The 27,848-nt window shown below is 39.9% G+C and overlaps 1 protein-coding gene across 1 annotated transcript; it reads right to left on the bottom strand.

Annotated features, from left to right (window-relative positions):
• Window positions 1–3,408: 3,408 nt before the first annotated feature.
• dner (delta/notch-like EGF repeat containing) lies at window positions 3,409–26,302 on the bottom strand. Its single transcript, XM_027140302.2, has 13 exons — window positions 25,966–26,302; window positions 13,471–13,764; window positions 13,213–13,307; window positions 12,000–12,163; window positions 11,759–11,907; window positions 11,439–11,592; window positions 11,169–11,282; window positions 10,280–10,510; window positions 8,358–8,480; window positions 8,119–8,232; window positions 7,885–8,016; window positions 6,122–6,368; window positions 3,409–5,510 (listed from the first exon to the last, which is right to left on the bottom strand). Exons 1-13 carry the CDS (start codon window positions 26,182–26,184, stop codon window positions 5,399–5,401), a joined length of 2,148 nt encoding a protein of 715 aa, XP_026996103.1. The 5' UTR covers window positions 26,185–26,302; the 3' UTR covers window positions 3,409–5,398.
• Between the last annotated feature and the right edge of the window lie 1,546 nt (window positions 26,303–27,848).

Below are 27,848 nucleotides of genomic sequence, written 5' to 3' on the forward strand. Positions count from 1 at the left end.
TGAGTGAGAAAGGTATCTTTTATGGAAATAAGTTTCATAATTCTGTCACACTTTGCATATAAACATTCTTTCTTATTTAGTTATGCCAAAGTTACTTTTTTATTTTTGAGCCAAAGTTTGGTCTGTGTGTTAGCTGGTGTTTATGTACAGTACTGTTTGGAAACCCTGTGTATTTTCCATTCCACAGAAAACCTGTGGATAACTGAATGAGTAATGAGTAGCCAAAAGTGTGTGCCCACAGTATGGTGGCGCTAATGTTCATTTTGCTTTGTTAACCGTACATACACCCAAATTATTATTTTTCTTTTGTCCTGAAACGTTTAACGTGTGTTTAAATGTGTGTAAAAGTCAGTAAAGCCAATGGACATGAAGATGACTTTGGACTGCCAACAGTTTTACTTTAATGCCTTAGGACTAAAATTGCTATTAAGGGTTATCAGATAACTTTAACAAAATAGACTTCATGTTAAAACTTAAATGAATTTCCGTTACATATCTGCACTATTTGACCATATAGTACACAGTTCTAGAATGAAATTATTTTTATTTGCACTATCCGGTGTCACACAGGGGTGGATGGGTTCCCTTTTGATTCTAATTTCTCTCAAGGTTTCTTCCTAATATCATTCTTGAGAGGTTTCTCTTTGCCAACTTGGTCATTTGGGGTAAACTGATTTTTAAATGTAAAATTTATATCCTGGGTGCCTTGATCGTGAGATGACAAGAAAAACACCAGCTTTTAATTAAAAAGAAAAATAATGCAGAAAAAAATCTGAGAAGCTTTAGTTCTTCAGTGATTCAACCAGGTCTCACTGGTTGAATAACCTTTTCTCCCCTGGATGGCACCCATGTGAATTATCAGTCTGTCCCAAACCTATTAATCCTTTCAAGCACAGCCAGATACTTTTATTGGAAGTATGATAACATGCCATGCTTCCAAATGACAATAATTCCATAATGGCAATAAACATAGATGAAATAAGCACTGACAGTATATTCCAGGATAAGGAAATAGATTTTTACTGTAAGTTAAAGGGGATGAGGTTGAAATTAATTGTGTTGTGGATACCACATAACTGAGTAAAAGTCATTACAAAGTAAAGCAGATCAGCAAAGAGACTCCTTACCATTCTCTATTTTTTTACTCAAAACCATGACTAAAAAAATGTAATGTTGTATCCTAGGCATATACACTAATCTCTATTATTTTATTAGGAATACCTTTATATCTGTGCAGTAATTGTGCAGATACAGGTCAAGAGCTTCAGTGTTTACAGTGCTGACTTGGCTTTCAAGCAGTTCATTGGCTTAGTGTGCAGTTAACAATGATATGATAAAGATGTTAACAGTGGAGCTCGCTACAAAGAAATATATAAGCAGGGGTAAACATTTGATCTAAGAAACTGGCAGATAAGAGTAAATATTATTCTAATACAGCATGTTCAACAGCATACAGTACATACATCATGTGGATGGCCGGTGCTTGTGGAGGCAGCGCGATGCTCTTTGCAAAGTTCTGACAGGAAGAATTTTGTCCTGGCATTCATATGGATGTTACCCCCCCTAAATGTTGTTGCAAACAAAGTACACAGCGATGGTTTTCCCAAATGCCTCTTACAGCAGGATTATCCATCCTGCCACAATGCAAACATTATTTAGGAATGGTTTGAGGAACATGAAAAAGAGTTCAAGGTGTTGATTTTGCTTCTCAATTACCTATATCTGAATCCAATCAAAAGTCTGTGGGATGTACTCAACAAAGTCAATTGTACAAGCGCCTTAAAACTTAAAGGTTTTAAAGGATCTGCTGCTAATGTCTTGGTGGCAGATACCACCACACTCTTTCAGTGCCCTTATATAGTCAGAGGCCTCAATGGGTCAGAGCTATATTGGCAGTTCTTTATTACATCTTACCCCTTAAACCTCCTGGCTCCAAGGACACTGCATCATAGCTGCCCCTGCGCTCCAACCACTGTGCTCTACTGTATATGTGGTGATCTATCTATCTATCTATCTATCTATCTATCTATCTATCTATCTATCTATCTATCTATCTATCTATCTATCTATCTATCTTGCTAGCTAGCAACTAGCTAGCTAGCTAGATAGCTAGATAGCTATATATCTATGAAACCCCTGATTAAAATTCTAATCCACAAATTGTATGAAAAGAGGCAGAGGTTACTGATCATAATTATAGAAAAAGGAATCAAAGCATGACAGAAAACATAATTATGTACCATGACAGAATCACTATTCACACTGACCTTTATTAATACAGTCATTGCATTTATTATACAGACCTCAGGGTTTTCTCTTCATTCTTTCTATACAGAGTAGTTAAACTGATCACAGGTTAGCTCTGAATCCCAAACATTACCAACTACATCAAGAGGTGGATGGAGGTTGAGGATGAAAATCAAAATAGAAGCAGAAGAAAGAGGGAAGAGAGGCTCCTGGGAGAGCCACAACATCCAACAACAAAAAAGTTACCGAGAAAAAAGAGAGCGGAAACCTTCCTAGAAATAAGTCAGATGGCCATTAGTCTTTCTCACAAGTTTTATCAAGCTCCAGATTTTATTATTACTTTTGGCATCAATAAACGTCTTTAGGTACTTGAACAAAGGGAATAAAGGTGATGGAAAATTTGATGAAGCTAGAGGTCTTCATCCCCAATAATTACCATCCAGTCTTTGTCTCAGTCAGAACACTTTGATTTTTAAAAGCAATAGAAAGAAAAAGCACAACATTAAGTCCTTATTTAGCACAGTATCTAATTTAAGAAATAATCAGCCTTCTTATGATTTGCAAATTCCTCCAGATCTTGATTTCTCAGTTATTCAGTAAGCAAATAAAGACCATGACAAAGAGCTAAAATTCAGCAGCTGGCTGTCAGAAACCATTATGAACTATTCCATATCTTCTGATCTCCTAAGCACTTCACTCAACTGAAGTAAGCCTACTGTTATTGTAATGGCATTTAAACACTTATTTTAACTGATTAAATACATACCGGTCTATCTTTGGTCTTTGGACATATTTTGTTAAATAACGTTTTCATGGTTTGTAGCCATACTTAAAGTTTTCATGGTTTGTATTTGTATTATTTGTAGCCAATAATGCTTCTGCTGTTGCTGCTGACGACTACGTGATTTTGATGATTAATACTACTACTAGTAGTAGATGTTTCGTCTGTGTCTAATAAAAACACCAATCACCACAAACTGATCTGTTGTCCTGATCTTTATGACCTAGAGTGACAATGTGCACCCAGCAGTTGTCAATCATTTCCTTTCTTCCTTTCTCAACAAAGTCTACTAAAGTTACATCAAATATTTTAATAAAGAAAAATGCATGTAATATGACTTTTTTTTGTTTGCAGCTTGAGCACTAAGCCCTCACACTGCACAGCTTGATCACTAAGCCCTCACACTGCACAGCTTGATCACTAAGCCCTCACACTGCACAGCTTGATCACTAAGCCCTCACACTTACTATAGTTCAGTCTATAGAACATGCTGGTATTGACTCACGGATAACAAATCTACAGTTCTTGAACTTTGTTATATGCTTGAAAAAAAGGGATAGAGTAAAACAAAAATAACATTCGATAAAATATATTCAACATTATTAATGCTAACCACCATGTCCAAAACATGCCATATTCACTACAGAGTGAGTTGCAGGACTGATTTGTGAAAGTGTAGTGGGAAATACATAGCGTGCTTACAAAATCCCACAGTGCACTTCAGTAGGTCACTGATCCTTGTTGGAACAGAATGTACTTTGCATCATGCACTTTGAAGGGAACAGCAAGTAGGGTATTGTTTTGGACACAATAGCTAAATCATAGCTACAAACAGTTGTTGTATGGCATACATTCAGTAAAACAAAGCGAGTGAATGTTAGTGCTGAAAAGCAGTTATTTACGATACAGTTGCACTTGACACTCTGCTACCACCAGGATGAATGCACAAGACTCCAGCAAAGAGAGCACTAGCTAAACATTCAACATCTTACAAATAAATTTACCTTGAAACTGCCGAGTCTAGCCATGCAGTGTTTAAGGCAGCCTAGAGCTTCGTTTACACTTGCACAAAAGCTTTGTCCCAAAAGTGTTCTAGAAGTGTTCTTATTAGAAGTAACCCTAAAATGACTAGTGTACTGCATCACACAGAGGACTCAGAGTACAGCAAGCCCTTGTACCTGGTCTGATGTCAAAGACTAAAAAATAGGTAACGGTTCGATAAGGGAAACTAGTTTGTATTCTACTGCAGTAAAGTTAGCTAGAGTTGAGGGACTGTTTACTGTCAATGGTGTTTGTTATCTAAACCTAAATAGCTTGCTAGCTAATATTTAGAAAATATTGAATATTTAATTTTAATGTTATAATAATTCTAAATAGCTAAACAACTAGCTAGCTTAGAAGTTAGTAGTAGCTCCCAGAACGCTGGAAAATAAACTGTTAAACAAAAGCGTTACATCAAGAAGCAGTGTACAACGTGAAATTAACAACACACCTACATAGCTAACTAGCACACCACTATAACCTCAATTAAATTAAGGGTCCTTATGTAAGGATGATATCCAGGTGGACCAGCACGCTCACTACACTGGCATAACTTTGTGCTATCATATGCTGTACATAAATGGGCACTCTCGCTACAGCCTGACATGGACTTTAAACACATATGATCTATACCTATATGTTACAGACAGATACATTATCTAACTTTATGTTTTATTTCATATAGCATATAGTTTCATCAGTATATTTTCATATACTCTAAAACACAGTGTTACATGTGTAAAAATGACTCATTGCTAGCAGCTCGTTCTCAGTGTTAGACATGACAGTGCATTGTACTTTAGGTAATGCAAACACTCCCACACTCACACGTGTATGAACTTTCAGTAGAACATACTATAGCTTTTGGACAGAGCCTTAAATGTTCTAGTAAGAACACTAACTGTGTTTGGAACAAAGCCAAAATTACAGCCTACAATACCAGAGCTTTACTGAAGGAGACTACATCTAAGTGTGCAAACATTTATGCTCTTTGTATTTCTTCTTTCTGCAATTACACAAAGGCTTTTACTCATAAATACATCTATAAAACACAAATTTTAGCTGATTATGCATATCAGTGGTAAAATAGATCTATTCCATATCAAAGTTCATTTAAATATTAGCTTTTATATATTTTTTCTTCTTTATAAGACCTTTATTAAGGTGAATTTATATTTAATAGTTGGCATCGGCTAATTAGAAAGGCTGTTTGTGTGTGTGTGTGTGTGTGTGTGTGTGTGTGTGTGTGTGTGTGTGTGTGTGTGTGTGTGTGTGTGTGTGTGTGTGTGTGTGTGTGTGTGTGTGTGTGTGTGTGTGTGTGCGTGTGCTTTACAGATCTTTAGTTTTGATGAGTGTGACCAGCGGTTTATCATCTGGACTGAAGTCTTCATAGTTGATGGGTGTTGCATCGTACATGGCTGGACGAGATTTCTTTCCAAACCTGAACAGAATAATAAAACATTAAAATATATTACAACCACACCCAGATCGATCGATCGATCTATCTATCTATCTATCTATCTATCTATCTATCTATCTATCTATCTATCTATCTATCTATCTATCTATCTATCTATCTATCTATCTATCTACCTACCTACCTACCTACCTACCTACCTACCTACCTACCTACCTACCTACCTATCTCTCTCTCTCTCTCTCTCTCTCTCTATCTCTCCCTCTCCCTCTCCCTCCGTCTCTTTTTCTCTTCCGCCTCTCTATCTCTCATTCTGTCTCACTCACACACACTTTCTGTCTATCTCTTTATTGAATCTGTATCTGTTTCTAACTCTTAATTTCTCCCATATACACTGATCCTTTTTACCTGTATTTTACTATCACTTTCTCTTTGTCTCTATCTCAGTCTCTTTTGTCCCCTCTCAGTCTAGCTTTCTTTTTTAGCCATCATCACCTCGTCCCTGTCTGAATCTCTATCACCGTCTTAGAAAGTGTAATTCTTTTTCTACATATCAGTATGTAAATGTTACAATGTAGGGTGTGATAAGAGTATAAGTGTGTGAAAGGATAAGGATATGTGATTAGTGTATGTACCGGGCATGACGTATTGAGGCGATGGCGTTGCTGAAGTCACTGTCAATGCTGCGGCAGTTATAAAACTCCTGATAGGCATGACGAGATGATGCCTGATACTCGATACGGCTGATGCGGCAGATTCCAACAATAAGGATGATTAGCATGAGGACGAAAGCTACACACAGCGCACCGATGATGATGTAGAGAGAGTGACGTGGAACGCTAGGGAGAGAATCGACTGTACGAGATGCCTTCCACTGTAGATCTGGTGATAAATAGAAAACAATTAATAATAATAATAATAATAATAATAATAATAATAATAATAATAATAATAATAATAATAATAATAATAGAATAACATACTTCAGCTTAAGCTTAGAAAAAAAATTTAATTATATTTATATATTAAATTTATTTTTGTCTATTTAAAATAAATAAAATGAATAAAATAAAAATACAGAAACAATAATACTGCCTCTAATCCCCAAATTGGAAAATGAATATATACTTACATATATATATATATATATATATATATATATATATATATATATATATATATATATATATATATATATATATATATATATATATATATATATATATATATATATATATATGTATGTATGTATGTATGTATGTATGTACACACACACACATAATGTCTTTTGCCTTTTATCTTACATTGTTATCTTACATTGGTTACTCTGTTTTCTAGGGGTTCTTAGAGTTGCCCTGATACACAGGGCAGACTTTTTTTGCTGTGTGGACTGTGCCAGGCCCACTTGATGCAACGTGTGAACCAGATTGGTGGACAGCTTTCCCAGCTCTTGCAGTCAGAAGTGCGTTGGAGGGGACTGGCCTTCACCATCTGTGGCAGCCATTCTAATACTAGCTGAAAAATTGCCAAAGAATTGCACATGCTCTCCAACTGGGGGTTGTGAAAAACTTTTGTGTGTTTTTTATTTTGGTGCCACTGAACACCAACAGTCTAAGCTATTTTGGCTCCTAGAGCCTAAAGCAAAATCACAGGGTCTGATGGAGAACTAAAAGGATAGACAAACTTGTGGTGAAGATAAAGAACCGGAGAAAAAAAAAGAGTGTCTTTTGAGAACAGAAAAATTGCTACAATCTGTACAGGATTTTACACTTTTTGTGTGATTGTGAAGATCGCAGCATGCATGCAAATGTGTACTAGAATATATCTAGGTGTTAGACACCTCCCTAGAAAAGGTGAAAATGAGCCACACAAACAGCACCTGGTTAAAAAGTTAACAAAATGTCTGGGAACTAAACTATACAGTAAAAAATAAGGTCATGGTATTTTGTCCAGCATTTCAAAATACAGCTTCATAAAATATATAAATAAACATACTGAAATTGATATTTGTTTATAACAACCTTTATATAATATTATAGTGAAATATTTGAGAGAATAGAGATTCTCAGGAATTAGTGCAATCTGTATGCAACCTATGGTTTCTCATGACATGCTGGATTTTTGAAAATTGCACAGTAAATACAGTAAATTGCATATTTTGAATACAAGAATTGGAAAAACCTCAGCTATAAATTTATAATGAATGAATAAATGTAATGAAATGAAAACATAAATTTTAAGTCACACATTGAGGACTGAGCATGCACCTTCCTTTCCGTTTACTCTTCCGGCACTTTGCATGCAGTTTTTAGAATATTGCTCTTTTTTAACAACACTGATACTCGCTTACATTAAAGCAGTTAAAGGTTACATTATTCGAGTTAAAGGTTTGACTCACGGATTTCACAGGCCCCGCCCACCCAGCCAGGTGGGCAGTGACAGAGGAAGCCATCTGCCTGGTCAATGCAGGTGCCACCATGATGACATGGGTTGCTCTCACACTCATTAATGTCAGTCTCACAGTTCTCACCTTAGGAAAGAGAATTAAAGAGTCCCTCAGACATACTCACACACACTCACACTCACATACACACACACTCAAACACATGCATACATATATGAATGTTCTCACCTGTGTATCCAGGTGCACACGCACAGGTTGCATTGCTCTGCCTTCTTTCACACTGTCCTCCATTTTGACACTGCAGTTTGGCACATGGATCTTGATAAATCTCACAGTGTCTCCCTACAAACCACACACACCAGAGGATTTCACAACACAAACCTCCTACAGACCACAAGTACATTACTAAAAAGCACACACATAGTCAACACAAAATGCATCACTATGAAGCAGACATAAATGTGTACCTGTGTACTGCGGCATACATAGACATTCATAAGCGTTAATCAGATCCCGACAGGTGGCAAAATTTAGACACGGAGCTGAGAGACACTCGTTATACTCTTCCTCACAGTACAACCCATGATAACCTGGGGGAAAAAAAGAAGACAAAGTTTGGAGCAGTGTTGCCTTATGTAAATACACATTTATTCCACAGGATGGCAGACTTACTCACTTACTTCCTTACTTACATCTGCACACATTGGCTGTGAATTGATATTTTGTCCATGAAAACCACAAACATATTTGGAGACAAGACATGCCCTTGACAGAATGAAGCCTTGAACAAATTTGTTTGCATTCCAAGAATTTGAAGAAGTCTTACTGTGTTCACACCTGCAGTACCAACTACAAAAAAATGAGGCTCATTAACATAGACCTTCTCCAACTCCAGAAATATCTAGACTGAATTACTGTATGTTTTCCAAAGAAAACCCACAACCCTGTGCAAGATTCTGTTTTTCCATAAACTGGGTGGAACCTGTATTCCTCATCATTAATTCAATGTATTTGAAAACACTGAACAAAGAAAGCCGTCTCTCCAGAAACTTCCTATATAATTGGACCCATATAATTGAAACAGCCTCTGGTCTCTTTTTATTTTAAATTAGGAACTATCAACTACCCAGGTTGGATGTCCAATGATACTTTGCCAAAATTCAAAACAACACTGAACAGGCGTGGTAACCACACAACCCCAACCTTGTCAAGTGCTTTCTTCAACCAAATCTCACCCACCTTTGCCTTGACATTTTGAATTCTAAATGCTATGGTAAACTTTTGAAACTGAGCTGGACCAAAAACACCAGTGATTGATCCACTCCATCTCACATGTCCTAGGGATAAGGATTTCCTCAAAATGCCCCTACCACTGTCAACATTGTCCTTCACTTGCCTTAGCTGCAATATTGCCCTCATCAAGTAATGTAGTTTGCCAGAATGTCTTTGAGGCCCCCTGAAAATCTATTTCCTCCCGAGAGTCTTTTTTTCATAGCCTCTCAGAAGTTAAAGCTTTTGCTTCTACAATTTCAATTGCCATCAGCCCTCTCATGTAATTCTCAACTGAAAAAGGACACCCTTCAGAATGCCTCCTTCTTCTACCTGATGGCTTTCCTCATCTAGTGTCCACCAGTGCTCCTAGATAAACCTCTGTGACAGGAACCAACAACTTTCTGGCCACAGCTTGAACATGGTCTATTCAGACTCACTGTCACCAACCTCACTTAAGGAGAAACTCTTGAGAGTTTTCTTTTTCTTTCTTTCTGCAACACAGAAGGCCCTCCTGGTTTTAAAAGTTAAATCTGTCCAGCACCTTGTGTGATAATTCCAACTCTGTATCAAGTGTTGACTTCTCTTTACCAGAGTAACCAAAACTTGTGTACAACCAAACAACTAGACAAAGTATTTAGTACACTTATGAGCAACATTGTTTTCAAACTAATTGTTTGGCCAAAAGCTGTGTCCATACATTTGGAAGGAATGTGGAGTGTGGCATGTTTGAGTAACTGGTTCCCAGCACAGACACTGCATGCTGACTGATGCACTGTGTGCTTGTGCAATTTGCTTGGCCTGAATATTGACAAACTGGCTAACTAATGCAGCCAAGAGTTTAAAGAGCATGTTTTCAGCTGTGTAGGTTTTCTTACTGCCCATATCCTCATTGCAGCCTGGTGGAACAAACAACTCACTATGGTATCCATGAGGCGTATTAAAGTCATGGTTATGAGACTTAAATGCTGTCTCAAATGTCAACTTTACCAAGATTTAACATGACAGTGTTTGTGTGTGTGTGTGTGTGTGTGTGTGTGTGTGTGTGTGTGTGTGTGTGTGTGTGTGTGTGTGTGTGTGTGTGTGTGTGTGTGTGTGTGTGTGTAAGAGAGAGACTCACCTGGCACACACAGGCACCTATAGCTCGTACCGACATTGCGACATACTCCATGTGCACAAGGGTTGAGTGAGCAGAAATCGACCAGCTGAGTGCAGGTATGTCCGGTGAAACCAGGAGGACAGGTACAGCTGAAGCCCTGTCCACTGGCCTGCAGATAACATGTGCCATTATTGTGGCATGGACCAGAAGCACATGGGTCGACTCTTACTTCACAGATATTTCCTTTATAACCTGCAGTGTGTGTGTGAGAGAGAGAGAGAGAGAGAGAGAGAGAGAGAGAGAGAGAGAGAGAGAGAGAGAGAGAGAGAGAGAGAGAGAGAGAGATTCGGTAAAACTGTAAATTGGGATTTTTGCATTATTGCTGAGGCCATGGCTTCTCTCGGGAAAGGAGCAGGACGATAAGATTAAAATAAGCAACTAGGTGACACAGATAGGGAGTACAGGAGGCAGAAAGGGAGCGTAAATCAGGACAGAGTCAATATGGGCTGTTCATTCCTATTGGGAATTAAAACAGGTATTAAAAAGAAGATTGTAGTGAAAGTAGTGTCTAATAGCTGAGTCAGTGTTTTAAACTAACCAAGACCATCCAGAGAAGTGATAGGATGAATGAGTCACTTAACTAAATCAACAAACCCATTTTAACTAAGTTTCATGAATCTCACTGTGAAATATATTTAATGAGTAAGTCTTTTTGATATAGTTAAAATTAACTGTGTGAATTTTTTAATGAGTTAAACTGTAGGCAGGTTGTCATGTTATTGCCCATATATCACACCATTTGTTCATGGGTGTAAATAGATTGGAGACCATTTGTGAACAAGAAATTTTCAGGAAGTGTATACTGGCCATTTCAAGAAGCACATTTGTCTATACAATCTGGACTGTATACCTTCTACGCAGGTGCACTGTGGGCCGTTCAGTGTGTTTGTGCATGTTGCTCCATTTTTGCAGGGTTCTGAGGCACAGTGATTTACCCGAGACTGACAGTTTTGGCCTTCAAACCCTGTAAGACACACACAAGCATGAATCAAAAACCAGTTACAACAAGACTTCTAATCATCCAAGTGTTACCGCCTCTCCAATTATCTTCTTCTCTGCCGCTCACTGTTTATTCTGGGCCCTTAGCAGTGCGGTAGCGTTATCTTTATAATGATCACACCTGGCAGACAGGTGCATGTGAAGTCATGCCCCACATGTCTCTGTGTGATGTCACTGCAGGTCCCATTGTTTTCACACGGGTTTGCGTTGCATGCATCAAATTCCTCACAGAAGATTCCAGAGTATCCAACATCGCACAGGCAATAAAATGTGCTCTGCAACACACACACAAACACACCCACCCTGTATTACAGACATATGCTACAATACAGTTATCAATATTATACAGCCTGTGGTCATTTCCGGCATACTATTTCATCACACTGTTTAGTGCAGTTGTATGCAGATTGGGATGGAGTCAGCATCTTTGTGAATGCTTACCACAGAAGACTGCGTGATGCACTTCCCTCTCCCAGTGCATTGAGGGTCACTAAAGTTGCTACCTGGCTCCATGCAGCTAGTAGACTTTACAGTGAACTGTAATCTAAGAGTGACTTCCAGACCAGAAGGGACTCCAATGCGCAGCACAGCTACACACACACATAAACAATACTGAGATACCTGATGCACTTACATATGATAATGAATGCTATTGCATAGCAGTACTGTTAGACTCTCTTACTGATGAAGTAGTTGTGTCCGAGGGGTAGTAACTGATCGGAGATTACAAGGCCGTTGGGGTCCTGCTGGAACCAAACGACCATGCCATCAGATACAGAACAGCGGTCGAAACCAAGAGCTCCGACCCGCCACAATGCTGCAGCTCCACTAATGTTCAGTACCAACCTACACACAGGCACAAATCACTGTTTACTGATCTGTAATAATTCAGCTCTCTCTATTTACATCTGTAAATAAGATAATAATAACATAATTCATAATTACTCATCAACTATCAATTAACTTTTTAAAATATGCATCATATTGCCAAAACTATGCAGACACATATGGGCTGATGAGCACACACATGGGCTTGTTGAATATCACAATTCAAAACCATGGGTATTAATACTGAATCCTTTACTGGTGAGATAACCTCCACTCTTCTGGGAAGGCTTTCCACTAGATTTTGGTTCATGACTATGGGAATTTGTGTTCATTCTGCAACAAGAGCATTAAAGAGGTCAGACACTGATGTCAAATGAGAAGGTCTGGTGTGGAGTCTGCTTTTAAATTCATTCCAATGGGGTCAGGGATGGGCTCTCAGGAGTTTTTACATACCAGGTCTTTACAAACAGGTCTGGGTTAGACCACTTAATTCCAGTGAAGGCAAGTGTTAATGCAGTAGAATAAAAATACCATGCCAGTCCATTTTATCCTGCCAATTTTGTGCCAACAGTTTGGCAAAGAGTCTCATATGTGTGCTGGTCACATACTTACATATATACATATCCACATACTTTTGGCCATATTATGTATATATAACTTTGTACTATTCATTCAGCTATTATCTTGGTTGCTGTTCCATTCTAGATATTATCTGACCTTTTTTCCCATCTTTATACCTTTATCTGACTATATTCTCTACCTATACATGATACTGGCTATTACCGACTCCAGATTAGCCATTGCTCTCCAGCTTGGAACTTATTAATGTGCATTTTATTAAACTGATGGTTTGGCATTATTTTACTAGTTGCTATCTGATAAAATATCCAGCGATGTGTCATTAAACATCTAAATCTCTCTGGCACATTTGGCTGGACAGGACACTTTGATCATGATTATCACGTAAAGATTTAGACATATCGTTTTCATTAATAAATCCATTGTATAACACTGAGAAAGATCCTGTGTTCAGGCTGTTTTTAGTTAGCACATCACTGGAAACTTACTTTACTGCAGTTCCCTCTGCAATCTCCATGGAAACCGTCATCATTCCAGCTGGCTCAGTGCCTGCGATGCTCACACACTCTGATCCATCAGTGATCTGTATCATACCCAAACACACTTAGAAATTGTTGGAAATAATAATATCAACAACAACAACAACAATAATAATAATAATAATAATAATAATAATAATAATAATAATAATAATAATAATAATAATTAGAGGATGATGTATAAGTCTGCTGGACACATGCACATACCTGTAGCTCCTCCCATTGTACCTCAATCACTTTCTGTCCAGGCTTTGGTTGCCATGGTTGCAAAGTGGGTGGTGCCTCAGTGTCACTGAGCTCTGTGATTGGCTGAGACGGTTGAGTAGTCGTAGCTGGAGTGGCTGCCAGGTCCCAGCTGGACTCAACAAGGTCAAAGGTTGAAGGTGGCTGCTCACACCTGACTCCTGCATACCCATCATTGCACACGCACACAAACTCTGCACCTTCACGTGTACAGTTACCATGGAGACAGGGGTCACTGGCACAGGGGTCGGCAAAGAACTACAAAGAAAAAAGAGAGATAAGGATGAGAAGAGAGAAACAAATATGAGACTTCTGACTTCACTCACAGAGACACACTCTCTCACACACCCTACCCATTACAGACTCACACGCTCTGTGTGCCTTTATATTCACTGCTTAGTTTGAACTAAAGTATAGGTTCAGTTTCAATTGTATTCTATTTATAACAAGCCCGTGGTTCTAAATCTGCCGTTATCCATATTTTGCCATTGTCCAACCTCTGATGTCCTGTTTGCTCATCGTCTAAGTCCTGCCTGTTTTTTGTTTTTTTTTTTGGATTTTGATATTACCTACTGTTTTGCCCTATTCTGCCTGAATTCAATAAACCACACTAACGAATTGGCATCTATTTCAGCCTCACTGCCTTGACAATATGAAGAGAAGTAACAACAATGAGGGTCACTACAAAATGCCGTGAGTGTAAAAGACAAATTCAAACAGATCAAATGCTTAAATATTTTAATATCCATTACGTAAGTGATACGGCTCAACATCATTCTGTCTAGTTTCTGTTAAATGCTCTTTAGTTTTCTCCATGGAAATGTTTGACATTTGCATTTTACTTTTGCCAACAATACATTTTCTAGAAAGCACAAATGTTTGTTTAAATTTAGTTTCAGTCATTTTTTTCAAGTGTATCAATAGTAATGTGTTATATAAATATGAATAAAGTAATATGAAAAAATAAGCAATTTCTCCATTTGTTTAAATGAAAATGTTTAAATTGTGTCTAATGTTTATTTATTATAATAATGAATCTGTATCTGTTTATTAAAGTTCTAATTTTCATGTATTTTCTTATCAAACAGTAGAAGCTCTTTTTTAAACAAAAAAAATATGATCACCTTTTAAATACTGTACTTTGGTCTCATGATTTAAAAATATCTTTTAAAAAGAAGAACAGGCTTTGATCATTCAGGTCTCTTGGGATCTTTCTTGTTATGTACTGAAATATGTATTATTCTCAGACGGACATGTATTTGTGTAGATCATTTAATTATACAAACAGATGAACGTTTATTGTTTTTACATAAACCACTTAACAATTTTCTATAATGATGCATCATTATGTTAATAAGACTAAATGAACTTAATGTCTACATATGTGATATATAACATGTATGTAATATGATGTATTGTATAATCCTTATTGTATAAATCCCAGGACATCAGAAATTTCTAAAATACTCAAACCAGCCCATCTGGCACCAACATTCATGCCACGGTTACAGAGGTCACCGAGTTCACACTTTTTCCACAGTCTGATATTGATGTGAACATTAAACATTATCATATATCATCATCATTAAACATATCATCATCATATATCAGTTAGGCATAATTATCCTCTATAAAATTGATCTTTTGAAGCTAAATATAATCTGTTTATTGTCTTTATTTATAATGGATTCAGCAAAGATTGCAGTTGGGGTTCATCTGTTTGTGTAATTAAATGATCTACACAAATACAGCATGTCATTATTTACTGTAATTTAGTTTGCACTGTGCATTCGGTTAGAGAGCATTAAATTAGTAAGTGTTTGTGTGTGTGTGGGTGGGTGTCTGGGGGGGACAGAAGAAACATTATGTCCTGTCTGAAAGCAGCAGAACCATTGTCTCAGCCATGATAAAGCATCACCATCTGTGTGTGCATGTGTACGAGTGTGTGATGTAGAGGAGGGTGCCACAGAGACATGTCATGCAGGCAGGTCATGCGGTTGCTAAGAAACAGACACTCCAGGAGAAGTGGAGGCTGATAGAACAGATGAAGTGATACGGAGACACACAACACCACGTCAGTCCATCACGCACATAAGCTACTGAATCACAAACACGTTTTCATTGATCTCTATTTCTGTTCATTCGTGAAAGAAACTCTATGATCTAGTCAGACATTGAAAGGAGCAATAACACACACACAAAAACACACACAAAGATTTAATAGAGAGAGAGAGAGAGAGAGAGAGAGAGAGAGAGAGAGAGAGAGAGAGAGAGAGAGAGAGAGAGAGAGATGTTAAAAGTGGTCAGTGGTCAGCACTGGCTAATTACAGAGAGTACAATGTTATCAGATGTTGCTGTCTATATTTTTCCATTTCACATCGTCTTCCTTTTTCTGTTACTTTTTTAACAATAAAAATGAAATGCTAACCCTCATCTTTACTTAAGTAGTAACAAAAGTACTGCAGAAAACTGATGCTGTGTATGAATGTGTGAATTTTCTCAAACACAAATGCTCTGAGGGATATGGAACAAGAAATCTAAATATTTCTCTATGTACAGTATACCCAAGTGTTCAAGTTCAACACTTGAATTATATTGGTCAGAAATTGAATATTACACTGCTACAATAACAGAACATGCATATGGACATACAGCAGGCAACTTCTAATAAAGAAAAAAAAATATTGTTTATGTGTTGAATTTTATTCACCATTTATTGTTGGAAGTGCGTTGTCATGCAGGAAATTGTTCAAGACTGAGGTGTTAACTCAGTGGAGTTCACACGTTCCTGTTTCTCAGAAAAATGGAAAGAGTGAGTGATCACAGGAACTATATTGCTCCACAACATTAGCTCTAATTCTAAACGGGTAATAATTGTGATTTGTTCATTAGTAAATAAATAAATTAAATTAAATTAAATAAAGAAAGAAACAGTGGAATCGGTATCTCAGTGGTTAAGATTTTGTAAGGATGTGTGTTTAAACCCCAGGATCACCGAGCTACTACTTGGCAGATGCCCTTATCCATAGCAATGTACATAAGTGCTTAAATCTCTATCACTGGATACATTAATGCTGGTTAACTAGCTTACTGTTAGGGATCAGCGTGGATGCGTTAGGGATCAGCGCAGACTTGGTGCCATGTGCGTTTGTTGTTTGTTTGTGTCACGTGATTGCCCCGTCCACGTCTGCTCCTCCCCGGTCATCACACCTGTTTCCCATTGAGTGTGATTGTCCGTGTCTCTATATATGTGAGCCGCGTTGCATTAGGCAGTGCGGCTTCATTGATTATATTGTGTATTACCTGTGTAGCGTGGTTTATGTTTGTTCTTCCTCATGTATTAAACCCCCTTCATTTGAAGCTATCCTGCGTACGGGTCTGTCTCCAATCCACCTCTGCCAGGGTCCTGACAGAATGAAGCCACCTCGACCATGCAGACCCAGCAGGATAGCTTCCAGCTCAGACCGGCTTTTTTTTTCCTTTTCCCCCTGGACTGTTCCGCCAGTCCTTCCGGTGACATCGCTCCGCATCTCGCTGGTGAAGGCCGCCGCTCCACTTCAGGTTCTGTTCCGAGGAGGACGTCACTTCACCACTTCCGCGGAGGGTGTCACCATGTTATTGGGGTTCCTTTTTTTTAGGTGCCCTGTGGCATCGCCCCGCATCTCTCCAGTGAAGGACGCCGCTCCGTTTCCGGGTAGACCGAGGAGGACGTCGCTTCACTACTTCCGCGGGGGGTGCTGCAGGCCCGAGGCGGGGGCGCCTTCCCACCCTCCCGCCCTTTTCCTTAGCTCGCCGAGGTGCGGGTTTGGCCGCGGTGAGTCGGGGGATGCTGCTCGGCCCTTCAGCTCGGCGGTGGACGTCGCTCGGTCCTTCAGCTCGGCTGTGGACGTCGCCTCGGCCCTTCAGCTTGGCTTTGGACGTCGCTCTGCCCTTTCCGGCTGAGCCGTCGTGTGCCCTGCTCCCCCCACCTGCCTCGCCGTGTGCCTTGGCTCCCCTTGCGTACCTCTCGTGGACCTTGCTCCCCCCATTAGCCTCGCCGATGCCCCCCCCTTCCCGCACCTTGCCGGGTTTTGGCGCTTCGGGAGCCGCGCGTTAAGGGGGGGGTTCTTCTGTTAGGGATCAGCGCGGATCCGTTAGGGATCAGCGCAGACTTGGTGCCATGTGCGTTTGTTGTTTGTTTGTGTCACGTGATTGCCCCGTCCACGTCTGCTCCTCCCCGGTCATCACACCTGTTTCCCATTGTGTGTGATTGTCCGTGTCGCTATATATGTGTATATACCATGAGTTTAAAACATTGTTCAAAGTTACAATGAAAACGTTTCAAAAGGTTTTTTTTTTTTTTTTTTTTTTAGAAATGCCAAAGATAGGAAAAGAAGTGCTAGCTGAAGTGTTTCCTGAATAAGTAGGTCTTCAACTGTAATTTGAAAATAGCCAGTGACTCAGCTGTCCGGACCCCTAGGGGAAGTTCATTTCACCACCTTGGTGCCAGAACAGAAAAGAGTATTGTAGTATACTTGCCTCTTACCCTGAGAGATGGTGGAACCAGTCGAGCAGTGCTGGTAGATCTGATGGTGCGGGGTGCAGTGCGAGGTGTGATGAGAGCTTTGAGGTAAGAGGGAGCTGGTCTGTTTTTGGCTTTGTAGGCCAGCATCAGTGTATTGAATCTGATGTGTGCAGCTACCGGAAGCCAGTGGAGGGATCACAGCAGTGGGGTGGTATGCGAGAACTTAGGCAGGTTGAAAACAAGCCGGGCAGCTGCATTTATGATCATTTGCAGAGGACGAATTGCGTTCATAGGTAGACCTGCCAGCAGTGAGTTGCAGTAATCCAGTCTTGAAATGACAAGCAGCCTGTGTGGACAAATCCTTGGCTGAATCCTTCTAATGTTGTAGAGAAGAAACCGACATGAGCGAGTCACATTAGCAACATGAGAGGAAAATGACAGATGATTGTCCATGGTTACCCCAAGGTTGTGAGCTGTGGCTGAATGGTCGTTGTGCAGGGATATAACAAGGTCATGACCTTGTTGTGCAGGGATATAACAAAGTCATGACCAGTTTTGCTAGAATTGAGCTTTAACTGATGAGCAGTCATCCATGATGATATTTCTGCCAGACATGCTGAGATCCGATCAGAAGCTGTGGTATCTGAGGGTAGGAAAGAGAAGATAAGTTGTGTATCATCAGCATCGCAGTGGTAACAGAACCCGTGTGAGGAAGTAACTTATCCAAGAGAGTGAGTGTACAGGGAGAAAAGAAGATGACCAAGTACTGAGCCCTGTGGGACACCATTGGAGAGTCTGCATGGAGCAGATGCCACTCCCCTCCATGTTACCTGATATGAGCGTACTTCCAGATAGAAAGCGAACCATTCCCAAGCTGATCCGCAAATCCCAAGACTCCTGAGGGTGGACAAGAGAGTCTTGTGGTTGACCGTATCAAACGCTGCTGAAAGGTCAAGGAGGATAAGGACGGATGACAGTTTGACAGTTCGTGATCTAGCAGCATGTAGTTTCTCAGAGACATCCAAAAAGGCTGTCTCAGTGAGACAGTGTCTGAATGAGCTGCTTTAAAGCCAGACTGGTTGGGATCTTGGAGGTTGTTCTGTGAGAGATAGACAGACAGTTGATTATAGACAATGCGTTCAAGAATTTTTGAAAGAAACGAGAGTGATACCGGTCTGTAGTTACTGATGTCTGATGGATACAGAGCAGGTTTCTTTAGGATGGGAATAACACTTGCTCTTTTGAAAGTAGTTGGTACCTGACCAGATGCTATGGATCTATTGATGATAGTGGTAATGAAGGACAGAAGGTCTTGCAAGATGGTCTGGAGCATAGTGGAAGGGAGTGGATCAAATGGGCCGGTGGTAGGATTGCAAGACTGGATGAGTTGTAAAATCTCTTCTGCGGCTACAGTTGAGAAATGCGACAACGAAAGAGTGGGGGAATCCATACTGTGAGATATTGCGAGGCAGAAGTGAAGGTCCTGCAAATTTCCTCAATCTTCTCATGGTAGAATGAAGCAAAGTCTTCTTCAGTCAGGGAGGATGAAGAAGGTGGAGCCAGGGGGTTGAAGAGATGATGTGGAGCTTCTGAGGGTCTTGTGAGGAAGCTTCAAGCTTTTCCTTGTAGAAGGAAGTCTTGGCAGAAGTCATATCTGAGAAGAACTTGGCCAGGAGTATACGGTAAGTATCAAGATCTGTATCAAGTTGTGATTTCTTCCACTTTCTCACTGATGATCTTAGCTCTCTTTGATTGTTGTGCAGCACATCTGAAAGCCAAGGAGAAGAACAAGAAGTTTTCTTGGGTTTAGTGAACAGAGGGTAGAAAAAGTCCGTAGTTGAAGAAAGAGATGAGAGGAAAGTATCTGTGGCTGAGTCCAAGGGTAGTGAGGAAAAAGACTCAGGATCAGGAAGAGAAGAAAGAGTGCCAGAAGCTACAGAAGAAGGGGAGACAGAGTGAAGGTTGTGGCAGGTAAGAGCAAGGGGCTGAAAGGTAGATGGATAAGGAGAGTGATGGTGAAGGATACCAGGTGATGATCGGAGACGTGTAGTGGGGTAGCATTCATGTCTGTAGCTGGAGAAGGACGGGTGAAAACCAGGTCCAAGACATTGCATCCTTTGTGTGTGGGGATGTAGCTGTTGAGTGTCAGGGCGATTGAGTCGAGAAGAGTCAGGAGGGAAGAAGATTGAAGCTTGTCAGAGGGGAGGTTGAAATCACCAAGCACTTTCATGGGGGAGCTATTGGAAGGGAAAGCACTAAGCAGTGTGTCCATTTCTTTGGACATCAGCCAAATGGTCTAAACATATCGACATTATAATGATTTTGGAATAAGCAAATGAACACAATCCAGACTGCAGGGCTCTCAAGTGTCACTCATTGGGTGTGACAGTCATGCACTCCCGCCACAAATTGTATTTCTCATGAAGAAAAACTTACTATTTATCATATATTTAATATGCCGCAACACCCAAAAATGTTTCTGTCCGCACCACTCTATGGAACCGAGCAACAATCAAGCCTGCCACTTATCAGCCAATCAAAAAAAAAAAAAAGCTACACAATAACCAATCAGAAAATATCTGGGTAAGATTTGATGCAACAACCAATGAAAAAAAAGCATATCCTGGAATTGTTCAGCATCATCCTTGTTCACCCACAGAGAAAACCACTGGAGCTGCGAGCATCACTTTGAGCACAGAGTAAGTCATGATCTCTTGTTGTAATGTTACAACAAATTCACAACTTGTTTGACACAATGACATTTTGACTGCTGTTAGAGAAAGTTTCCCAGATAATCAGCATCAGGTTTTCATGAGTGTCTGTAACTTAGCCAACAGTTTTACAGCCTGTTCACTGAGAACACCTGCTCAGAGCAAGTAGTCCAGGCCAGTGGTTCTCAAACTGGGGGCTGTGGCCCCTGTAGGCCCTGAGATGGTGCCAGAAAACATCTGAGTAATAGAGGCCCCTGGTTCCTTTTTTCAAAGGTGACTGGATTGAACCCATTTGGGAGGCTATCAAAGATAGGGGGGGTGAGGGGTGTGTGTGAAGATGTCACTCTTGCCTGTCTTCAAAACTTGAGAGCCCTGAGACTGTGCAGTTACAAAGAGTGTAGACTTGCCTTGTAAGTCATAGTTTGCATGTTGGAATGATGTCGTTTTCCATCTCGATGTGTTGGACTTATGAAGTTGGGAACAAATCTTTGATGACACTATTTTCGTCTGTTGTTAGCATAAAGCTAGCGAAGCTAACTATGACGCATGTTATGCACTTTCCTCCACAAGCAGTGAAGTGGTAGCTAGAGTAGTTAGATATCTCAAGTTAATAGATGAAATATAAGAAATGAAAAAGGATTTGTCACATATACATTGCAGCACAGTGAAATTCTTTCCTCACATATACTTTGAAGGTTTGGGTTAGAGTGCAGAGTCAGCCATGATATAGCTCTGCTGGAGCAGAGAGGGTTAAGGGCCTTGCTCAAGGGTCCAACAGTGGCAGCTTGGCAAATCTGTGGCTTGAACCCCAATCCTCTGATCAACAACGCAGAGCCCTAAACCGCTTAAGCCACCAATGCCATACTGTTGTATGTTAATTGATCTAAAGCTCTTGTAATGCATAAATGTATTAAATGTGTTAAATGTATTTCTGATGCTGTGATCTGTGCTCTGATCAGTGGCAACTGAGATATGAAGCAAACTTCACACACTGAGCTTTTAGTCTGAACAACTTCATCTACAGTAACAGGAACAGAGTGGGCAGAAATGAGGTTAAGAATGACGATAAGAAAAAAACACAATGACATGATGGAAAAGACAAGAAGACAGAAAGCAATAGGAAAACAGACACAAACACGACAAGATGACATTGAGAAAGTGGAGTGGAGTGTAAAGAGCAAAAGGAAGAGTGATTTGTGGAGTAAAAAGTACAAAAGGAAGACCATGAAAAGCAGGATTATACACAGCCTTCAGTATTCCTCACAGCGAAACCCACAGAAACCAGAGATTTAGCAGCTGTGCTAATGAGGAGTAACTTGAAACAGCTGTGAGTGATCAGTGATGTGTGATGGTCATGTGACTCGACAAGGCTGACAGGAATTGTAGTTCAGCTCTGATTTTGATAAAGCCATGTCAGGGATGAAGCGAAAGGATAAGGAACACAAGAAGATGATATGTAGGTCACAACAAAGTGACTGGCTGGTGGAAATTAAACAAATTTGAGTGACAATAAAAAAAAACACTAGAAGACTACAAGATGAAGTTACACAACTAGGGTGAATACAACACAAAACAATACAGGAGGCCAATGATAATCAAACAGCAAAAAAAAATAAATCAGATAATACTCCATGACATTAACAAGTTAACGTACAATCCAGTGTCGCATTGCCTCTGACAAACATTACAGTGTGTATAGAGAACGCAGAGGAAAAGGGGAAGGACAAGCAAGAAGGTGAGGGGGAAAAGAGGGGAAAATGACAACAAAGGCAGTTTCTGTGGCTAAGTGAATAGGGTAATTTGTGGTTTGGGACACGTCCGCAGTGGACTTCTGCAGTGAAGTTTCCAAAATGATGTAAAAAATTGTAATTAATTAATAAATAATAATAAAATAATAATAATAATAAATCTGTCCTTGCTGAGGTGAGAGAGTGCATTTAAGGTTACACAGTTATAAACTGCATAGTGTGCGCACACACACACGTGCACATACACATATACACACATATACACACACACACACACACACACACACACACACACAAACACAAACACAGCCAAACCTCAGCATGCGTTAAAAAGTATAGCAACCTGCACCCATTATTAACAATTCAGGTCATTAACATATAACACTCCTGCAGAGAGAGAGAGAGAGAGAGAGAGAGAGGGAGAGAGAGAGAGAGAGAGAGAGCACTGAACACTGCACTGGAGTGAGTGTGTGTGTGTGTGTGTGTGTGTGTGTGTGTGTGTGTGTGTGTGTGTGTGTGTGTGTGTGTGTGTGTGTGTGTGTGTGTCTGTGTCTGTGTATGGGCTATAATAAGAACACTAAAGGGTTACAGGACTAATACAAAGTCCCAATAGGATACACTGTGACATCACCATGACTACACAACTTTCTTCTAACCAATCCCTGTGCAGAAATGACTACACAGCCAATCAACAAACCAGCCCAAGTGTGCGTCTGGTCTGAGGTTAAAAATGGGGGAGGGGTGTGACGTCTGGGTGACGTTAGATGAAGAGAGAGAGAGAGAGAGAGAGAGAGAGAGAGAGAGAGAGAGAGAGAGAGAGATGAAGGAAAAGAGAAGGACACATCAATAAAAACCTGCACCTGCTTTGCCTTTCATTATTCAACTTTATGTTTTAAATCATAAAGTTTAATTTAGAATTTATCCAGGAGTGACTCAGCACATTAAAGCACATACTGTGACCATTTACATGCATGTTTGGTGCTAGCGTGTTAAGTGCACTTCAAACTTCCTTTAATGTTCAGTAATGAAAGACTGCACTCTGTAAAGATGATCATCGCACTAAGGTGATTAATAATGATGGAAAATGACGAGTAGCATTATGCTGATGAGCTTCTATTAAACACAGAGCCATGAGCCACAGCCATGCCAGACAGGGAGCGTATTTATATCAGGGAGTAAATTCAGACTATTAAATTATCTCGTTACAGTGGCACCTGACAATGTGCGATAAATTAAGCAGCAAGTAAACAGTCAGTTTTTTAAGTTGATGTGTTGGAAGAACGAAAGATGGAAGATCTGATAGATTTGGACAAGTTAGGTGGTTTTAATATTATCTCAGATTGGTGTATATGTTATTTTATTCTTGTACACATACTGAACAAATATATCTTGTGCTTAAAGCACCTGTATGTTCACACAGGTTGACATTTTTCCTGGCATTAGTCACACCATGAAACAATTTGATCAACTGAAAACAATAATTAATGTCTAAGTCTAACAGTGACTATGTAAATATTAAGTCAGCTGAAAAACTGAGTGTGCAACAGAAATACAGAGGTAAGGGTACAGAACAAGAGTGGATATTAATTCCCTATGAAACAATGGCTGGCTGGCTGGCTGGCTGGCTGGCCGGCCGGCTGGCTGACTGGACGGGAGGAAGGCCGGGTGGATGGATGGATGGATGGATGGATGGATGGACTGATTGATGGATGGATGGATGGATGGATGGATGAATGGATGGATGAACGGATGGATGGATGGATGGATGGATGGATGGATGGATGGATGGATGAACGGATGGACTAATGGATAGATGGACTGATGGATGGAAGGATGGGTGGGTGGATGGACCAATGGATGGATCGACTGATGGATGGATGGATGAGTGGTTGGACGGATGAGTGGTTGGACGGATGGATGGATGGATGGATGGATGGATGGATGGATGGATGGATGGATGGATGGATGGATGGATGAATAGTTTGTATCCAAATCATACTGATAGTAGTTTTCCAAGAGCAATTAGACTTATGTTTATCTATGTTTTGAGTATTTTCTGGTAACCGAGAGCCAAGGTCATTGTAACTACACAGCCAGTTAGGTCTATCATTGCTTGTGATCCTCATTGCTAAGGATCTGATGGCCAGGTCTAGTTTGAGGCAGCCATCATCTATCTTATCCACAAAGCACTGGTGTGGCAGGTTTTCATTTTAACCAGTCAGGAGCCACACCTGAGTCCACCTGTAAGAATGCACATAAGACTGATGACCCCTGATAACTTTATTTACAGAGACTTAGATTGTAGACATATTGGCAGTGAACCACCTGAGTTCCACCCCTGCCTCTGATTTACTAAAGTGTATAAAAATGTAAAAAACAGTTAAGCCTCATTCCACCTTCCAATAACAAGCTAGATTTAAGAAGGCTTTATAGCATGCGTTGTTGTTTCTCCATGTTTTCCTTAAAGTCATTTGGGGTATTTATGTGTGCAGGGCCAAAATGCAGTGCTGTGTCAGGGCAAATCTGTTCATCTGTCTAAGCAGTATAGTTTCTATATACAGTACACTGCATACATTCTATTACATTCTAATTTGCTCACATTATTCAGTCGACTGTAATTTGTGTTTATTATATGTTATTAGACGTCTTCTTTAGCTTACTCTATAGCTTTAGGTTATTAGTCCTGTTCATTGTTGCCGTGTTTGATGATGAATTGAGAAAATAGGAATAAGAATACAAACAACAAGCAGATACATAAACCTTACAGAAATATTGTATCCTCTAATGTATATGACATCATTTATAGTTTTCTTAATAATCAACAACATTCAAACAAAGTGTTTGTGTGATGCAGATTTAGAAATTTACAAACGATTGTATTACTTGATGTTTTTTTTATGTTACGTTATGAAGGTATTTTAAAAGAGAAAACCTTACTAGGTATATAGTTTGCTTTTTATTGCTGTTATGTGTTACTTAATAGAAGATAATGTTTAGATGAATGATAAAGTCAATCTGATAATGAAAAGCATCATGCTAACTGATCTTTAGGTTTTATATAAAATTTAACATACTTCCCACAGCAACACTGTAAATGGGTCAAGGTAAACACACACACACACACACACACACACACACACACACACACACACACACACACACACACACACACAAAGAAAAAAAAACCAAACACAAATCTATCTTCTATAAGTGTATAAAACCAGGACATGAAGAAGAGATTTTCCGTTTTGTTGAACACACACACAGACACGCAGACACACATGCTTCCTCTCTGTTCTGTTGCCAGAGCAACACTCTCATCTTCACATCTTACAGACAACACATGAACACACACATGATGAAGAGATGCCCATGTTTTGTTGGACACAGACACACACATGCTTCCTCTCTGTTCTGTTGCCACAGCAACACTCTCCTCTTCGCATCATACAGACAGCACATGAACACGCACACAAACACACAAACACACACACACCTGGCAGTTGTGTCCGGTGAACTGCGTGCTGCATGTGCAGATGTACTTCAGCTCTTCTCCCTCTGCAGGTTCACACACTCCTGCATTTAGACACGGTTGTCCTTCACACGGGTCCATTTGGATTGTTGGGGTCACATCAGGGTCAGAGGTTACAGGGGTTGTGACTCCCTTCTCAGCAAGGAAGATTAGCAAAGGAATAACGAATGTCATGAGCTCCATCACACAACGGTTTACCACTGAGATCTTCTCTGAAGTGTAGTGCAGCGCTCCACAGCTCCAGTGTGTGTGAGACAGAGACAGCAAGAGTGAATGTGAGTGTTAGTGAGAGAGGACGAGAGAGGGAAAGAGAGGGCGGGTGAGTGAGGGGAGGAGAGAGAGAGAGAGAGAGAGAGAGAGAGAGAGAGAGAGAGAGAGAGAGAGAGAGAGAGAAGGGCAGACTGACACACTAGTGACAGGGTGACAGGGACAGAATTAGACAGACTGTTATAAAAAAATTAAAAAAAAGGAGAGAGCGCACTGGAGAGAGAGAAAGAAAAGATAGAATAAGAGAGAAAGAGAGACAAAGCCAAAGAGTGACAGAGAGAAGTTTCTACTTGAGCCAGACCAAGAGAGGGAGATATATATGGTATATGAGGAGTGGAGACTGACAGGGAGATGGAGGATGCTGAATCACAGACATAACTGATGACACATACACACACCCCTCATTTCAAGTGTTACTCTGTCTTAGGGAATGTGAGTGCAAGTGTGTAGAGAGATCTCCCCAGGGTCTTGGTTATGATGGCAGTGGTTTCCATGGTGACCACAGTTCATGTGTGCATGTTTGTTTTCTCTCATGCAGTATATTTCCATATTTACTGCTGGTGGGTTTAGAGCATGGGCTATGGATTTCTTTTCGTGTTAAGGAGAGAGAATGTAATTGTTTAAAAGATTTCCTTCAGTGGACAAGACTTCTAATTCATCTTTTTTCCAGTGATCCATGAGGATCACTGCTGCACCAACAAGCTGCTTTGCAAGAAAAGGTTGCACATTTGTTTGGTGGGTCAGAAAGGAACCCAGGGTAACTTCTAAGCAACTAAAGGCCTCTTTTACTTTGGCTAATGTTAATGTTCATGAGCCTGCCATCAGGTGAACACTGAACAACCTCAGTGTGCAAGGGAGAGTTGCAAGGTTTGCTAAAGATCATGTGAACAATCCAGAGGACTATTGGAAAAAATAATATTTGGAGTAATGAGACCAAAATATAGCTTTTAATAGAACATGGTGGTGGGGTATCGTGCTTTGGGCCTGTATTGCTGCATCTAGGCCAGGCCAGCTTGTCATCATTGATGGACCAACGTACTCAGAATTATACCAGTGATCTCTACAGGAAAATGGCAAGACATCTGTCCATGAACTGAATCTCTAGAGAAAATGGGGCATACAACAAGACAACGATCACAAGCACCCAAATCTGTCTACCAAAAATGATTTAAGAGGAACAAAGATAATGTTTTCCAATGGCTAATTTAAAGTCCAAAAAATCGTGCAAGGACCTGAAGCAAGCGGTTCATTTGAAGACACCCACCAAAATCCAAATGTCGAAGCTCTTCTTTACTGATGAATGGAATAAATTCTTCTAAGATGTTGTTCAGAATTGTTCAAAGGTTACTGGAAACTTTACTTACAGTTATTGCTGCACAAGAGCTCACAATAGGTATTGAAAGCAAAGGTTCACATACTTTTGCAAGTCACATATGTAATTCTGGATTATTTTTCTCAATAATTAAATGAAGTAGTATAATATTTTTTGGCTCATTTACCTGATTGTGTTCATTTTGTTTTAGTTTTAAGACTTTAAGTTCAAAAATCTGTTTTGGGTCATATTTATGCAGAAAAATATG

The sequence above is a fragment of the Tachysurus fulvidraco genome, chromosome 13, assembly GCF_022655615.1.
Source record: "Tachysurus fulvidraco isolate hzauxx_2018 chromosome 13, HZAU_PFXX_2.0, whole genome shotgun sequence".
NCBI classification, from domain to species: Eukaryota; Metazoa; Chordata; class Actinopteri; order Siluriformes; family Bagridae; genus Tachysurus; species Tachysurus fulvidraco.

Bases quoted from the DNA above. Each gene is read 5' to 3' on its own strand.
- dner (XM_027140302.2), bottom strand. From the start codon at position 26,184: ATGGAGCTCATGACATTCGTTATTCCTTTGCTAATCTTCCTTGCTGAG. The intron at 13,765-25,965 runs GTGTGTGTGTGT...TTTTCTTTGTAG, and splicing joins TCACCGGACACAACTGCCAG to TTCTTTGCCGACCCCTGTGC. The intron at 8,233-8,357 runs GTACACATTTAT...TGTGGTTTGTAG, and splicing joins ATGTATGCCGCAGTACACAG to GGAGACACTGTGAGATTTAT.